The sequence below is a fragment of the Pelodiscus sinensis genome, chromosome 20, assembly GCF_049634645.1.
Source record: "Pelodiscus sinensis isolate JC-2024 chromosome 20, ASM4963464v1, whole genome shotgun sequence".
Classification (NCBI taxonomy): Eukaryota; Metazoa; Chordata; order Testudines; family Trionychidae; genus Pelodiscus; species Pelodiscus sinensis.
Genome location: NC_134730.1, coordinates 30125298 through 30143280, shown reverse-complemented (window position 1 = coordinate 30143280; position 17983 = coordinate 30125298). Strand labels below are relative to the sequence as shown.

Genomic DNA, 17983 nt, shown 5'->3' with positions numbered 1-17983 from the left:
CTGCCTTAATCTCTGGTCACATTATCTGTCCCCAAAGCTACATCCTACTGTACTAACTTGCCTGGGCACTAGACCTATCATTCCCCCCCACAATTACCTTGCATCACACTGCTGCTTTTTGTCATCTCACTCGCCTACTGAGTGCAAGCTGCCTTTATATCTCCCACAGCAGCCCTGGTTCTCAGCTGTATGCCCTGGGAGGTAAATCAGGCACAGGTGAGACTGAACTCAAAACAGCCTTGCAGAGCATTTTTACCTTGCAACAGTTTCCATGATGCTGTTTGTTTGGTTTTTAGCTTTCATTCATTTTGGACAATGAACCTGACTGCTCTGTTTCAGTTTCACTCAGAACTAGTGAATCTGTGTTTGGATGACACACGCTGCTGGGGAAGGAAAAAGCCAAACAAGCTGTTTTTCATTAAAATGTAAAAAGACCCTCAAACTATTAAACAACACAAAATGAAAATACACATTGATATTTCTTATGCCTTAAATACTAATTCAGTCTGTGACTGAACAATTGACCAGTACATATTGTAACTGCTCCACACTTCTGTGCTGGTTAGCAATCCACCTGTGGAAAGGAATGTTGCTGATTGACTCAGGACCCAGTTACCTCAGAGACATCCTTTCTTCTGTCAACCACTTGTCTGGGCATGAATAATATGGGTTATAAGATGCATCTCCTTCTCCAGGGTTTCTTTTCACTTGAGCTCTGGAATGCTAAGCTCTCTGGTTCTTGGTGGGTTTTGAGGGGAACTTTTTTTTTGGCAGGGGGGAATATTTAAAGTTATAGCTCTACAGCAATTGTATATCAGAGATATAGGCTACAGCTACATTGGCAAGATTTTGTGCAAATACTTTTAACGCAAGAGTTTTTGTGTTAAAGTATTTGCACAAGAGAGTGTCTACACTGGCATGTGCATTTGCGCAAGAGCTGTGCTTTTGCGCAAAAGCATCTGTGCCAGTGTAGATGCTCTCTTGCGCAAGAAAGCTCCGATGGCCATTTTAACCATAGGGCTTTCTTGCGCAAGAAATTCATGTTGCCTGTCTACACTGGCCTCTTGTGCAAGAACACTTGCGCAAGAGGGCTTATTCGTGAGCAGGAGCGTCATAGTTCTTGCGCAAGAAGCACTGATTTCTTACATTAGAACGTCAGTGTTCTTGCGCAAGAACTCGCGGCCAGTGTAGACAGGCGGCAAGTTTTTGTGCAAAAGCAGGTGCTTTTGTGCAAAATCTTGCCAATGTAGGCACAGCCATAGTGTATATGCCCTTAATTGGAGAAACAGTCTTTGCTTTTACTCTGAGCTATATGACTTGATCCATATACTATAGCATTGGGGCCCTTTATAATTAGTAGTAATATTTTGTTAGTACTTGAAATTGAGCCATGCCTAACTTCTTCTTATGTACATCTTTTTTAGTTCTGTGCCAATGACCCTGAAGTGTTTGTCCAGGCTGCTTTGCTGGCTCAGGATTATTGTGATGCCATAGACCTGAATTTGGGTTGCCCTCAGATGATTGCAAAGAGAGGTATGTGCAAACCTGAGCTCTGAAAGAACAAAGTAGTGACACATTTCACATCAAAACTTACCTTATGGCAGTCCAGCATCCTGAGGGACAAATGCTACCTTGATGTGCCTGATAATTCTGTTGAAATCAGCAAAATTACACCCATTTTAACTAGGGATGTCAATATGTAATCAACTGCACGATTAACTGATAAATCTTGGCTTATGGTTAATCTTGTTGACTACACACACTTCCCCCTCTTGCTGCCTCTGGGGGGAGGCAGGAGCTGGTTCCAGTAAGGAGTTGGCTTTAAGCCAGCTCCCCACGAGCACCAGATTTGCCTCCCCCCCTTCCGGACTACTGCTTCTGATAGAGAGGCAGGAGCGCCCAGGGTGAAGGGGGCAGGCTGGAGCCAATACACAAGGGAAGCCGGCTTTCAAACAGGCTGCCCATGTGTATCAGCTCTCATGGACCCATCTGCCCCCTCCCTTGCTGCCTCCTACAGAAGCAGTGAGGAGGGGCAGGCTTAAAAGCCTCCCACACACTATCAGAGGCAGCAGCCCATCTGTGGGGGATTCAAGCTCCCTGCAGACAGAGGCTGCTACAACATTCCACAGAGCAGCCTCTGGCCATAGTGAGCCTGGGTGCACGGACAGAGGCTGCCATGGACCAACCTCTGTCCACGGGAAGTTCAGACCCCCATGGACAGGGGCTTCTGCTGCCCCACGCTGCTGTCTCCGTATCAGAGGGAACAGTGTATTGTGATAGGCAGCCTGTTTGTGCGGGAAGCTGGTTTTTAAACTGGCTAACCTGGTAGACCAGCTCCCACTTGCCCCTCCCCTCCCCCCTCCACTACTCCCTGTTTCATACAGAGGCAGCAGTGTGGGGTGGCTGGGGGCTCCCTGGCAGTGGGGCTGGGATCACACTAGCTGCCAACCCCACCCCCGGGGACTGTCGAATAGGCTTGTAACTGCTAAGATTTCATGCAGTTACACAACTATTCAACTACACAATATCGAACATCCTAAATTTTAGTTAGGACTGGGTCTGGTACCTTGTAAGTAAGTGAAGATAAAAGTAGTTGCTTGAAGAGTAGTTCTACGACGCACTGCTGGGTAGCTCTTGTGTGCAGGATGTCCATTCAAAAAGTGTCATTTTAAGTCTCTAAAGGCCTTCAATAAAATCTACAACCATCAGAAACTATAATTGTTTATTTTCATTATTCAGTCAGACGTCTTAAGACTTCCTTTAAAATAATCTCTTGCAAGCCAACATTTAGGGTCTCCTGTGTCCCTAGCACACATCTATGGGTATGTCTATACAGCAACATTATTTTGAAATAACTTAGTCAGTGTCTACACAGCAGGCAGTTTTTCCAAAATAATGTCAAAGTATTGTCAAGCTGCAAGACTTCTTACTCCAACTCTTATATCCTTCATTGTATGAGGAGTAAGGGAAGTTGGAGGAAAAGTGCTCTATTTCAAAATAAATGCTGTGTAGACGCTCCCAATTTTGAAATAAGCTACGCAATTGACATAGCTCAATTTGTGTAGCTTATTTTGAGTAAAGCTTCGCTGTGTAGACACACCCATAAAGAGCTTATTCATATTAACTTCTAAGAAAATGAAAGAGTTGCCAAAGGATTAAGGCGATTGCAAGGGGTCTCTCTGTGGGGAAGATGATCCAGATACCAGAAATTCTGGGTTAGGCCAGGGCATATTAATTGGAAAGAAGAGGGAGGAACCAAAAGTTTGCTAATCATATTCCTCAGTTTAGTTTCCTGGGCACAAGTTGTTTTTAAAGATTAATAGGAACTGCACATTGGCACCCAGAGACAATAGGCGTTCAATTCTGCCAGCCTTAAATCCAGAGTACATTTTTACATACCAGTTCTAAACCACTGCAAATAGTACTTTGACCTGTCAATACAGGCAGTCCCCAACTTACGCGGATCCGACTTACGTCGGATCCGCACTTACGAACGGGGCTTTCTCGCCCCGGAGGTCGAGGTGGCGGATTGCTACCTGCGAGCTCCGGGGCGAGAAAGCCCCGTTCGTAAGCTGCTCCGGTGCCCCTGGTCTGCTGGAGACCGTCTCCAGCAGACCAGGGGCACCGGGCGGGTTCCCGCGCTTCTAAGGCTTTGCCAGAGCAAAGCCTCAGAAGCGCGGGGAACCGCCGCTGCTGCCGCTTCAGTCCCGGTGCCTGTGGTCTGCTGGGGACCGTCCCCAGCAGACCACAGGCACCCGGACAGAAGCTGCAGCCGCGGCGGGGTCCCGCGCCTCTGAGACTTTGCCAGAGCAAAGCCTCAGAGGCGCGGCACCCCGCTGCCACTGCGGCTCTGCTCCCCGTGTCCCTGGTCTGCTGGGGGGGGGGGAAGCGCAGCTAGTGTGCCCCCCCCCCAGCAGACCAGGCTTTTGTTTTGGACCCTGGGGCAGAGCAGCTGGGGCGCTGCCGATTGGTCCTGCAGCGCCGCTCTGGGCACTACTGGACCAACCCAGCAGCACCCCAGCTGCTCTGCCCCAGGTCCTGATTCAGCCGCTGCTGGTCAGTTTCAGCAGCGGCTGAATCAGGACGCCTGGGGCAGAGCAGATGGGGTGCTGCTGGGTTGGTCCAGTAGCACCGAGGAGCGGCGCTACTGGAGCAACCCAGCAGCACCCCAGCTGCTCTGCCCCAGGCGTCCCCAAGTCAGCTTCTGCTGAAACTGAGCAGCGCTGACTACAGGAAGCCCGAGGCAGAGTTGCTCTGCCCCGGGCTTCCTGGAATCAGCTGCTGATCAGTTTCAGCAGCAGCTGACTTGGGGACGCCTGGGGTTCTTAAGTTGATTCTGTATGTAAGTCAGAACTGGTGGTCAGTTTCAGCAGCGGCTGAATCTGGACGCCAGTTCCGACTTACATACAGATTCAACTTAAGAACAAACCTACAGTCCCTATCTTGTACGTAACCCGGGGACTGCCTGTACATTGGTCAGCCTGGGGGAGCACTTGAGCGAGTAGGCTGTGGGGTTTCATTGTTTATCCTGTAAATCTGGGCTATCCTGGGAAGCAGATTGAGCTAGCCCTTCCACTTTAGGTAGAAGAGTGGAATTCTGTATTTCTCTGTGGGGAGCAGGAATGTGGCTAGTGCCTCTGTATCTCTGTGTATGTGTGTAAAACAAAATCCTTTAGGATCATCTTTTTGTCTGTCTGTGCCAGCCCGTAATGTGATATTTTGATCTAGGTCATTACGGAGCATTCCTGCAAGAGGAGTGGGCTCTTCTCCAGAAAATGAGTAAGTCTCCAAAAGAAGTTGGGCTATAGGGGAAATGTAGTGGGCATTTCATTGTTTAGTCTTATTTTATTTTTTATTCTGGTAGCCCCACAATATACTGGTTGCTGATCATACATACAAAAAAGACATGCGCTATTTTGACTATCTTGAACAGAACTTCTACTTTGCCATGATTAATTGGATGATAATTTTTCATTACCATCCTGATAGAGCTGAGTCTTGAGAAGATGATGGTGACTTTATTGGTCAGCTCAAAAGGACTTTCCATGTCTGCGGGGGAGCAGGGAGAAACACAAAAGCATTTGTGGAATCAGTGGATAAATGGGAGCTCAAGGCTGGCATTGCTGGTAGAGTAGAATGAACAGGAGTTGATATGATAAGAGTAAAGAGTGAATAATAAGGAAATGAGAGCTTTTAAGGGCCTCGAAAGTAAGGAATATGAGGACTTGGGACAGGAAGCATTAACTATCTGCACACCCCTGACTAAAACTTGGCTGCTCTGAGAGGGCAGGGGGATCTCGCTTCTGCTGCTCCAAGGTGTGGGTTGGCCTGGGGCCCTGCTGTGCTGCTTCCAGACTTCTGCTCTGGGGCAGCACCCAGGACCAGCTGTGTGAGGCCACTCTAACAGCGGCCAGTGAAGCTGGCCCCTGGACCACCTCAGCTACTCCACCAGTCCTGAGGTCAACTGCCCTGACCATGGCAGAAGTGACAGAAGTCCCAGAAACATGGCCTCCGTGACCTCCATGACACTCACAGCCTGGCTACGTCTACATTGGCAACATTTAGCGCAAAAGCAGATGCTTTTGCGCAACATCTTGCCGCCTGTCTACACATGTCCATTTGCGCAAGAACACTGACGTTCTAATGTATGAAATCAGTGCTTCTTGTGCAAATACTCTGATGCTCCTGCTCAAGGATAAGTCCTCTTGCACAAGTGTTCTTGCGCAAGAGGTCAGTGTAGACAGGTAACATCAATTGCTTGCACAAGACAGCCCGATGGCTAAAATGACCATCGGAGCTTTCTTGCACAAGAGCGCGTCTACACTGGCACGGAGGCTTTTGCGCAAAAGCACATGCCAGTATAGACACTCTTACTCAAATACTCTAATGCAAAAACTCTTGCGTTTAGAGTATTTGCGCTAAATCTTGCCAGTGTAGACGTAGCCCCTAGGTATAACTGATAAGTTGTGGCAGGAGTGCTGGCTCTGTAGGCCATTCTGCAGCACAGATCTTCGGGGGAACAGATTCTCTTCAAAGCGTTGTGCAATCCACTTACCTGACTTTTCAATTCTTCCCCAGTTTTGCTCGCTCATGAGAAGCTCTCTGTTCCCATCACATGCAAAATCCGCGTCTTCCCAGAAATTGACAAGACAGTGAAATATGCACAGTTGCTGGAAAAGGCTGGCTGCCAGGTAAGGAGGCAGCTGCTTCCTCTAATATTGCATTAGCCATAAATATCTTTGCATAGCACTGTCATCCAAAGAGCTCTGTTTTGTGGAAACTGCTAAGTTATGGATGGAGAAAGTGAGACGGTCATACACAGCAGAATCAGCATTAGAACTGGAGTCTTCTAACTTAGCATGCCCTGCTCTAACCATTGCACCATGCTGCCTCCTTCACTGGAGTGAGAATTCTAATCTAGGTGCAACACAGTAGATGGCAACATGAAAGAGTGAAATCAATGTGTCTGCAAAAGTGACAAGGAATCCTGTGGCACCTTATGGACTAACTGAAGTGTTGGAGCATAAGCTTTCGTGGGCAAAGACCCACTTCGTCAGCTGCAATGTGTCTGTGAAGGGACACGTCATAGCGGACACAGCCAGTAACAAATGGGAAATGCAATGGAGAGTTTCCTAGGATTTAACACAAATGAAATTGGGCAGGACCATGAAAAACAAGAGCTGGTGGCCTGGTATTATGCCGATAAGAAGCAGGTTTAGCCATGCTTGGTACTTGTTCCAAAGTGAATAGCAAGGCAATACCAGAACTGAGCAAACAGGGACACTTCAGCTGGGCGAGGCAGCTTTGGGAGTTCTGTGGCAGCCCTGTCATGCATGAGCAGAGGGGGGAATTTCTTGGTGATGTTTTTTTGTTTCTAATGGTTCATTGAAAATTAAGTGTAACTTTGCATCCTAGCTACTGACTGTCCATGGCCGTACTAAGGAGCAGAAGGGACCTCTTGCTGGGGTGGCGTCCTGGGAGCATATCAAGGCTGTGAGGTAAGTGCCTCTATACAGATAGCTGCATGGGTGTGCCTAGTCCCCTTAACTCTATAACCAAGGGGGAGACAAGCTGCTGACTAAACACCTTGGCTGTGTCTACATTGGCATGATTTTACGCAAAAAACATGCTGCCTGTCTACACTGGCGGGGAGTTCTTGTGCAAGAACACTGACGTTCTAATGTGTGAAATCAGTGCTTCTTGCGCAAGAACTATGATGCTCCTGCTCAGGAAAAAGTCCTCTTGTGCAACTCTTCTTGTGCAAGAGGCCAGTGTAGACAGGCAACATGAATTTCTTGCGCAAGAAAGCCCTATGGTTAAAATGGCCATCGGAGCTTTCTTGCGCAAGAGAGCGTTTACACTGGCACAGATGCTCTTGCTCAAAAGCACATGCCAGTGTAGACGCTCTCTTGCGCAAATACTTTAATGCAAAAACTCTTGCGTTAAAAGTATTTGCGCAAAATCTTGCCAATGTAGACATAGCCCTTAATTGTGAGGCTTGGACCTGAAATATGCAGGGGCATCAAAGGGGAAACAGACTTGTGGCAGCATTAGACGTTTCTGATTCATTCAGCACATTGTGGGCCGCTTGGTTTCTGTTTTGTGTTGTGTATGATTGTTCTCGTCACTTGTGCAGGAAGGCTGTGAGCATTCCTGTGTTTGCAAATGGAAACATCCAGTACCTCCGAGATGTGGACGAGTGCATGCAGAAGACAGGAGTGCACGGTGTCATGAGTGCAGGTACAGAGAGCAAGTGTTCTTCTAATCTAGAACATCTTTCTGAATCCCCTTCATGTGCTAACACGCATCCTAGCTATTAGACACCAAAGCCAGACTCTAGTCTGGCTGGTTGCCTGGCCGTGGCCTAAGGCAGTGTTTCCCACACTGTGTTGCATGGACCCCTGGGGTTCCGTGAAGTGAAAATAAGGGTTCCACGAGAAAATTCCATTACAAGAACATTTTATGATTTAAAAAAAAATAATTAATATTATGTGATTTTTGTTTTTTAATACGTGCAATTAAACTAAATGTTGCTCTCATGACTTTGTTTATCATTTGTTTATTATTACCCTTACTTATTGGGGGCTACTTTTTCAGCTCCATATATTAGACTTATTAGGGGTTCCACAAAATTCTTTTGAGTTTAAAGGGGTTCCGTGGCCAACTAAAATTGGGAAACACTGGTCTAAGGCTGTTCATCTGCATCTCTCTCATACTGACATCTCTTCTTCACACCAGGAATCACTGTATAATAATGCTCCTGGGGGCTTCTGCGAGCCTGAGTCTGCAGAAAACGGCCCCACCCCTCACAGAAGTCCTGAGTTTCCCTGCAGAAACTAACACGAAGCAAAGGGAAGTTGTGAGGGACAGGCAGTTGACCCTGGGCATAATTTGGGGGGTGATCAATGCCCAAACAGAAGTGATACATGGGAGGTACATGGGGTAACCTACCGCCCTCCTCCTCTAGCCCCCCCCTCCATTTCTAGAAGTGCAAAGCTGGGCAGCTTCTGCTGAGAGTCTGCAGCTAAATGCTGCCTCCTGGCTCATAGTATTAGTTGTTCGTCCCTTCTGTGTGCTGGGAACCTTCCTCTTTCTGCACTATGAGAGCTAGTGGTGGGGCTGGCTTGGGAGGAAGTGGCGGGGGGGGGGATGAGGGGAAGAGGCAGTAGGGAAGGAAACGGGTGGAATAGGGCAGGGGGAGTAGAATTTAGGAGTGGGGGAAGAGGTAGAGAAGGGTGGAGACGAAAGGGGAATGGGGAGTCGCAGGGGGAAGTGGGAGCCCAGCATGTGGCGCCCCCCTCAACAGCAGATGAGACTCCCCCTTAAGCAAACCCATCAAACCCTCCCCCAGACACCTAGACCCATTCAATACGGCCCACACACACAGCCCCTCAACCCCTCTGGTCCACAAGCAGCTGCACTGTGACCTCACTCCCCAGCACCCATCTCCGCACACCCACACTCCCTCGTCTGAGCCCCAACCACCTACATCCAGATCCTCTGCAGTGTCCCATTGCCCCTGAACCCCTCAGTGAGCCCTTTTTATCCAGCTCACCTACTGACCCCACTCACCCCCAGATTGCCCCACACAGAGCCCGCTCACCCCACACCTGGATCCCCCCACAATTGGCTCCCACTAGCCTGAGCCTGCCCACCCATAGAGGAGCAGAGCCCTGACGTGTGTCTGGGACAGGCCCAGCCCTTGTACTGTGTCAGGGTCGGGTACAGCATCACTGTCAAGTCCCTGTACTGGGCAAGACGATGGCTTCCGGGTGAGCTTGCTCCTCAGTGCAGCCTGTGTTCTACACAGCCACACTGGAGTCACATGTAGTTATTGACCAATAACAGAATGTTATTGCAGAATTGTAAAGTATTGTATTCATTTCTTGGCCCAGAATTGTGGAAAAAAGGAAACTGGAAATAAAACCAGTGGTCACTGAAAGCTACCTGTGCAGGTGGCAAAGGCCTGTTGTTTCGGGGCTGCAACGCAGAAGCAGGGCTCCCCTGCCAGGCCGGCGTTGAGCACAAATAAATCATGAAAACTTGGAGACAGTGCAGAAAAGAGCCAAATGGTCTTTGAGGGCTGCAGAGAATACCATACATTGAGAGACTTATATCTTCATATCAGGCCTGGCTATCATCCTGGGTGCTGCTTTAGCCAAATACAAGTATTGGGCTCAACCAAGGGTAACTGGGTAAAATGTAAGGGCTATGACATACAGGAGGTCAGAGTGATTGAGCTCATGGTCCGTCCGGGCTAGGTGGCCAGGCCACAGCTGGTCCAGCTCACGGACACAAGAGATTATGCCTCCTGCTCTACTCAGACATGACTTTTTTCTAATTCCTCTGTCATTCCCCAGAGGGCAATCTTCATAATCCAGCTCTGTTTGAGGGACGAAACCCTGTGGTATGGGAGATGACTGAGGAGTACCTGGAGATAGTGTGCCAGTATCCTTGCCCACTGTCTTATGTCCGAGCTCATCTCTTCAAGCTCTGGCATCACACGTGAGTATCTCCTCAGTGCTTTTGTGGTTTGAGAGGGCACCCCTGCATGACGAGTAGCTTGCGTGCTTGAAGCAGGCTGATCAACCTTACTGGTGTTAGAGTAGCTTCTCTTGGCTCTGCAAGGAGACAAAGATGTTTGTGAGGCCTTAACTGTCACAGGCATCCTGGGAAACTGAGTCTCTCGCTTTCGGCATTGGGAGAAGCCACTGGCCGTGCCTTCGGTCTGGGTGCCAGCATACATAATTAGCAGAGTGCAAGCTCTGAGCGTAGCTATACAGCCAAGGCTCAGACAGGCCTAGTAACACAAGTTAGGCCTTCAGGCTTAGCTTGTGTAAAGGAGCATGAATCACAGCAGTCACATGCTGACCTACTTTCAGAACTACATCAGAGCAGCTAGGATTTGAAGGATGAAACAGCTAAATGCTTGTCAATCGGCAAATAAAGGCTATAAAAAACGCTTGTAACTGGATGTTGAGGATTTGTCTCAGGCTGCAGGTTTACCAGGAGCTTCGTGACGAACTGGCAAAAGTGAAGACACTCGAGGGCATTGCAGATGTCAACAGGGAACTGAAGCTACGATGTCAGGTACCACCATGGGCCTTAACTGCAGGAGTAACATTGACACTGACCCTACCTGCTAGTGTCACAGGCACTTGATCTGCATTCAGTGTGTCTTAGAGCTTTGTAACCTACCAGTATCACAGCTGGTTTGCTAACTGTCATACTCGCCTCTCCCTTCCAGTTTCTTTCCTTAGTGTTGAGCGCTGCTGTGTTGATATCATAGCTTTATTTGAGAGTGGGTTGTTTCACGTGTAACTGCCAGGCAGCGTCTACACTGGCATGATTTTGCGCAACTACTTTTAACGGAAAAGTTTTTCCGTTAAAAGTATTTGCACAAGAGAGCGTCTCTACTGGCATGTGCCTTTGAGCAAAAGATTTGCTTTTGTGCAAAAGCATCCGTGCCAGTGTAGGCGCTCTCTTGCGCAAGAAAGCTCCGATGGCCACTTTAGCCATCGGGCTTTCTTGCACAAGAAATTAATGTTGCTGTCTACACTGGCCTCTTGCGCAAGAATACTTGTGCAAAAGGGCTTATCCCTGAGCAGGAGTGTCAGAGTATTTGCGCAAGAAGCACTGATTTTGTACATTACAAAGTCAGGGTTCGTGCGCAAATACTCGCAGCCAGTGTAGACAGGCGGCGAGATTTTGCACAAAAGCGGCCGCTTTTGCGCAAAATCATGCCAGTCTAGACGCAGCCCTTGTATTTGTAAATGTCATTTAATTTTTGTGCTCTTGGGGCGTAGTGATAGAACAGGTTTAATTGGTTGTAACTGTGTCCTGCAGGAAGAAATAGCTAATCAGAAAGAAGGAGAGAAGCCAAAGGGAGGATTGCCTTTCTTCCATTGGATCTGTCAGCCGTACATCAGGCCAGGGTGAGTGGCCTACTCTAGCACTGCCTCCAGGAGGACTTACTGGACAGAATGGACATGTTCTTCCCTCTTAGACTACACGGGTACGTCTAAACTACATGCCTCCGTCGACGGAGGCATGTAGATTAGCCAGCTCGGCAGAGGGAAATGAAGCCGCGATTAAAATAATCGCGGCTTCATTTAAATTTAAATGGCTGCCCCGCTCTGTTTACCTGTTCCGATCAAGAAAGGCTTCTTTGTCGGCGCGTCGCGTCCAGACTGCCCCGATCTGCCGACAAACAGCTGATCGGCAGAGCGGGACAGCCATTTAAATTTAAATGAAGCCGCGATTATTTTAATCGCGGCTTCATTTCCCTCTGCCGATCTGGCTAATCTACATGCCTCCGTCGACGGAGGCATGTAGTCTAGACACACCCCACATGTCCAGTTTTCATGCCCTAAACAATTAAGTTTTTTAAAAAAAGACCAGCTCATTTTTAAAACTTCCTTATCTGTTTCAATTAGATATTATAGGGGGGAGTAATTTATAAAAAAATATTTTCCCCTTTTGGTTCCCTCCTCATATTTATTGGCTACATCTAGAAAGTGAGACTTAGAATAAGGACATGCCCATGAAGCAGGTATTGCTGTGTGAATGCAGCACATTGTCATCCACTGCAGAATAGAGACAAGGATTGAATGCCCTTTATATCAGAGATGATTGTGTGTTTTACGAGATCTTTTTAAACTGTTAACACAGCCTACCTGGCGAGAAACCCGGGGTTGCAGGAAAGGACTGCCTGACAGAGTTCCAGAACAAACATTTACCATGGGAACAAAAAGCTTTTTGTGGGACTGACAAATTCAACTGCCTGTCCCACACTGGGCACTCCTGTCCTGCTTTCTGCTTTAATAGCAACCTCAGAACTCTGAGCCATTCTTATTTGAGCTTTTCTTCTATGCTTTCAACAGCTCCGTCTCCTAAAAGATGCATTTTGACAAGGTGTCTGTAAAAGTATTGCTGGTAAAGGAACACACAGTGGTCCCCTTTTGTTAACTTACAATGCTGTTGAACCATTTCAGGCCAAGGGAGATGTGCAAGGAAAATGGAACCAGTGGGAGTGAAGGAGGCATACGAGGAAAACGAGCCCTGGAGGATGAGGATGATGGAAACGCTGATACGCTCTCAAAGAATAAACAAAAGAAAAAACTGAGAAATCCAAATAAATGCTTTGATCCATCTTTGAAACGTAAGAGAACCTGTCCCCATCCTGTTCTGCACAAGGAAGGGGGAAGGCGGCTAGTGTCACCTTTTACTTCAAAACCACCACCTATTTCTCCTCATTATGCAACTGGGGAACATTTCCTACGATTATAATAGAAAGCTGCTGGAGCAACCTTGGGAACAGGACACTTAGTCTAAGTGGAATTGACCAGGAAGGGAGAATTCATTATGAAAGGGGCAGATGGTCACCATTTCACAGTGAAATCAGGTCTTTCTTCTGGAAGCATTTTGCAGATGTTGTGACAGCAGCAACCATTGGTGTGTGCAGTTGAAATCCAGTGTCTGTTGTCAACACTTCCCTTCTTCCCCTTTCCCCAACTTGTTTTAGAACTTTCTCAAGCAGATTTATTGGGACTGATGGTTCCAGGTTTAGTCTTATCTCAGAGAATTTTTTTTAAAACTACAGAAAAATCTCTTAATCCCGTTTGAATATTTTTTTTCTGTGGGTAAAATAGTGCTCCTAAACAATTCATCTTCTGACTGCAAATGTTGGTCAACTTGAAGCACTGAATTTGCTGGTCTCTCCTGGATGTCATTCACTGGCTGGGATACTCATATGCCTTTTTTTTTCTTTTTTCCAGCTAAATATGCAAAATGTGATCATTGTGGAAACCCAAAGGTAGGTCCATCCCTTTTCAAGTGTCCAGTAATGGGTGCTGTTTCAACTGATTCAAAGCAAACACTGTATCTGCTTCTCAGGTATAGGCCATTGTGCTAATTAAGCAAGTGATTATGTCAGCTGAGGTGAAGGGGTAAAGATGACATAACTAGATTATTCTGGATACTTGCTCTCTCTTCTTCCTACAAAGAGCAGTCCTGGCTTTTTGCCTGCTTGTCAGAAATTTTGAATTGCTAAATCAGCTGAGAGATTGTTATATTATTAAGTATTAGTTTCCCCAGGCACACTTGTAAGCAAATCCCTAATCAACTGAACTTTTACTAATTGCAGTATGGGACCTCTGCTGTTTGCTAGGTAACAAAGCTCATATTTATTGTGGGTATTTTTGTAGCTCTCGGTAAGGATTAAGCATCTGAGTGAGTCTCTTAATAGATATACAAGACAGATTATTTCAAACTTCTCAATGATGGAGTACAGAAAAGCAGCTGGTCTGCAGTGACTGCGGGAAATTAAAAGGAAAAAACACTAATGAAAGGAAAGGTATACATCAGGGCTACATCTAGACTACATCCCCTTTTCGTAAAAGGGATGTAAATTAGACGTATCGCAATTGCTAATGAAGCGGGGATTTAAAGCTCCCCCGCTTCATTAGCATAAAAATGGCTGCTGCTTTTTTCCCCCACACGGAGCTTTGTCGGAAAAAAGTGCCAGTCTAGACGCTGATCTTGCGGAAAATAAAGCCTTTTCCGAAAGATCCCTTATCCCTCTTGAAATAAGGGATAAGGGATCTTTCGGAAAAGGCTTTATTTTCCGCAAGATCAGTGTCTAGACAGGCGCTTTTTTCCGACAAAGCTCCGTGGAGAAAAAAAGCGGCAGCCATTTTTATGCTAATGAAGCGGGGGAGCTTTAAATCCCCGCTTCATTAGCAATTGCGATACGTCTAATTTACATCCCTTTTACGAAAAGGGGATGTAGTCTAGACGTAGCCCAGATGTAAATGAGAATTTCAGACTATGTCAGTGCCTAGTGGTAGCACAGACAGACTTGGAGGATTTTGATCTGTGCTCTTAATTAGAAAAAAAAAATTAACCTCCTTCAGTTCTAACAGTTCTACTAATGAAAAAGCAATTGTGGAATATCAGATCAAATCCAGCCTTCATCACTGGGAAAGCTTATTAATAGTGTTGTCAAACAATTAAAAAAATCAATTGCGATTAATTGCAAGAATAAAAAAACGAATCCCAATTTTAATCACACTGTTAAGCAGTAACAGAACACTAGTTTCAATAAGGATGAAAGCAAAGGACTCCACGTAGGGAGGAACAATCAGTTCCACACATACAAACTGGGAAAGGACTGTCCAGGAAGGGGTGCTGCAGAAAGGGCTCTAGAATTCACATTGGACTATAAACTAAATATGAGTCAACAGTATGACACTGCTGCAAAAAAGCGAATATCGTTGTAGGATACATTAACAGGAGTGTTGTTAGCAAGACACTTCTCGTGTTAGTAAACTGGAATGTGGGACCTGGTCCCTCTGAAGGGGTCTGAGCCCCTGCCTTTGGTGCTTCATGGGACTCAGCATTTGTGGATGCTCAGACCCATTGTGGCGGCAGTTGAGAACCAGCACTCTTGGTGCATGCACCAGGCACTTGTGCGGCGCATGGGGTGAGCCATTGAGGATAGGCACGCTGCACACAGAGCACTAACTGTTGTTGTCCAGTGTTTACCCCTTTGTGGTGTATTCTCATTCAGCTGAGCCAATCTTGCCTTACAGGCAGCAACCAGCTATATCATTACAGCAGAGGTGCCTGGGTTCTACTTTTGGCTGTGTCAGTGGTCCACTAGAAAATGCATGACACCTCCTCTGCCTCAGTTTCCCCATCTGTCAGTGATCTACCTTTGAGATGAGATAATGGGGAATGCACGAGAGATGAGTAGCACATCCCAGAATTTGCAGTGCAAACCCATGTTAACTACAACTGCCTCAGGGCCCAGGGTTACAAAACCCAATGGCGCCAATTTTTCATAGAATTACAAAATTAATCGATCAAAAACCCAAACAAACCCCATTTCAGTAGTGGCACTCTTGTGGCACGTGGGTGTGGTATGCTTGTCTCATTAGTGAGGTTCAAATGGCTAAAAAAACAGGCCCTGATATGATCAGGCACAGAGCCTTGCACTCTTAGGCTATGTCTACACTCACTCGCGGCTTCTTGCGCAAGTACAGCCGTTCTTGCGCAAGAATCTGCAGAGCGTCCACACTGCCCACCTGCTCTTGCGCAAGTAAATTTACAGTACGGCGTGGTAAGAGGGCAAGAACTATGCTCCTTTTTGACAGGTGTAAGCCCTCTTGCGCAAGAGGGTAGTGTGGACGCTCAGCAGGGATTTCTTGCGCAAGAAAGCCCTATGGCTAAAATGGCCACCAGAGCTTTCTTGCGCAAGAAAGCGTACACACTGCCATGGGAGCTCTTGCGCAAAAGCACAGCTTGCACGTGACAGTGTGGACGTTTTCTTGCGCAAGATGTTCTTGCGCAAGAAGCCTGCAGTGTAGACATAGCCTTAATGCTGCCCTCTTTTCTCTGCCCCATAGTTGCAGATGTCGCGGGCACTAGTTGCAGCTGGGAGACAGATTCTAATGTCAGCTTGTTGCTAAGACAAAAACGTGTGTTTGGGCAGACTCAGTGGCACAGGTGCTCTGTGTCTGTCCTACACAAATACTGAGCCTACGCCAGAGACGCTGTAAAAAAACATCACCACCCCCTTTTTACAAACAGGGTTCTAGAAAATGGTGCATTTTCATTTCCTCATTAACATCCTCCCATGCCACCCACTCTCCTAGTACACCCCCGAGCAAACAGGACCTATGCACTGTGCCTGACAGCATATAGACCTCAGCATACTGATGTGCACAAGCCCCTCAAGGTACATACACCTCTTGGTTTTGATGTGTCACAGCAGTGGGCAAGGACAACTCAGATCAAACAAGGAGATCAGCCGCCCCCCCACACTCTGAGTTCCTCCTCTCTCAGTTCTGTCAGGGCCCTGCACTGCAAACTGATCCCAGATACCTTATTGCTCACCTGCAGCGTTGCCAAGTAATGTTTCCATTATTCTCATAGTAATGCCAAACAGAGCGTGTCTGCCGTCAGCTTTCCTGCAGCTACGGCCCCGTGGCAAGTTCTTGGGAGGGGGAAGAGTTAAGGTGGAGCTGGCCATATCTTACTGCTTCATTTTCAATTTCAGAAAGGTGCCATGTGGAAACAGCATGTGGTACAACAAAGTAACCTGAATGCCACACTGACGTCCAAACAAAAACACACACACTTTAGGACAAGAGCACCTTTGTCACTTCTGCTGTGCCATCAGATAGAAATGCTTTTCCTCAAAAGCCTGTAGCACAACGGCCCCCTAACACTGAAAGCCAGAAGAGCTGTACAGCTACTAATGCTACCCCATACGTGTTCATCGTCCCTTCCTGTGCAGTCTGTCATGCTTGAGCTGCAAATAAGCCAAGCACCACCTCCAAGCCCCGAGCAGTTACTCAGCAGGCAGCTCTGCGTCCATGTGGTTTAGCAGCAGTCCAGAGTCCAGCACTGGTTGCAGGAACCCAGACAAGGCAGCAGGCTGCAGCACTGCAGTGGTGCTTCCCATAAGCAGCTCTGGGGAGATTACTTTGCCCTGACTTAATTGGTGTCTGTCTGTTTCCAGGGTAACAAGTGCGTGTTTAATCTGTGCCGAGGCTGCTGTAAGAAAAGAGCATTTAAAGAGACTGCAGATTGTCCAGGCAAGTATAGCCCACCATGCCATCCTGGTCTTCAGAGCCACTAGGCCCGCAGAAAAACAAAGTGTCCAAGCCAAAATGAGTGATTAATGCATACAGAAGAACTAGGATAAAGTAATGGTTTTGGTTACAGCATTGCAATAGTTTTAGAAATACTAGTTTACAAGCCTGAGTGGCCTAGCTTTTATGGAACAGTTTACCAAGCACTGGCCACTAACATAACACCAGCAGCTTCTCTGCCGCTTGGCATGCCTGGGCACAGCATCTCCAAGCTGAAAGCATAATACACATTCCTCAGCTTCCCCAAGGCAGTGGCCCACTCTGCTCCTCACTGCCCAGGTACGTCCAGCTCAATGCATTATGTTTCCCCCTCTTTCTGGGGCAGGTCACGGATTACTTTTTAAAACCAAATATGAAAAGTCCCTTCTGTGGAAAAGCAGCCAGATGGAGCTACCGAAGATTGAAAGGCCACAGACAGGTGATATGGAGGGAACTGACACTGTACGATGAGCCTTCAAATTGGATTCTACTGGATCTGCTTCCCTGTCTCTGTGCCTTGGCCAAAGAAGCTGCCATTTCCAGAACACCATCAGCAGCCTGGCGTAGTTCCACAGGCTGGTTCTAAGGTCTGGACACGTTTTATTTAAGGAAAAGCTGCTTACTCAGGGAAATCTCCTGCCTTTGAATAAAAGGATGCATCTAAAGTTCTCACCATCTTTGAAAGGACTTGGCCAGAGCTGCTGGCCTGAAAATGCTGCACTGGGGGAAGGAGGGTGATGTACTAAGGCCATGAACAGTCTGTTGTGCATTAACTCTTCATGTGCTGTTTTAAAAGCAGGGACTAAATTTGCTATTAAACAGCCTGCGGGAGTGTTAAACTGCTA

General features: G+C 47.2%; 1 protein-coding gene across 2 annotated transcripts in view; it reads left to right on the top strand.

Moving 5' to 3' along the window:
- Positions 1 to 17983, top strand: part of DUS1L (dihydrouridine synthase 1 like) — a 23411-nt gene extending 5428 nt beyond the window's left edge. For both annotated transcript variants that reach the window (XM_075904237.1, XM_075904238.1), the window contains exons 3-14: positions 1425 to 1533; positions 4729 to 4779; positions 6079 to 6191; positions 6916 to 6998; positions 7637 to 7740; positions 9861 to 10005; positions 10494 to 10590; positions 11347 to 11435; positions 12495 to 12661; positions 13278 to 13315; positions 17027 to 17102; positions 17485 to 17983. In XM_075904237.1, the coding sequence (XP_075760352.1) occupies positions 1425 to 1533; positions 4729 to 4779; positions 6079 to 6191; positions 6916 to 6998; positions 7637 to 7740; positions 9861 to 10005; positions 10494 to 10590; positions 11347 to 11435; positions 12495 to 12661; positions 13278 to 13315; positions 17027 to 17102; positions 17485 to 17609 (1197 nt within the window). In that variant the 3' untranslated portion in view covers positions 17610 to 17983. The remainder of the gene's footprint in view (positions 1 to 1424; positions 1534 to 4728; positions 4780 to 6078; positions 6192 to 6915; positions 6999 to 7636; positions 7741 to 9860; positions 10006 to 10493; positions 10591 to 11346; positions 11436 to 12494; positions 12662 to 13277; positions 13316 to 17026; positions 17103 to 17484) is intronic.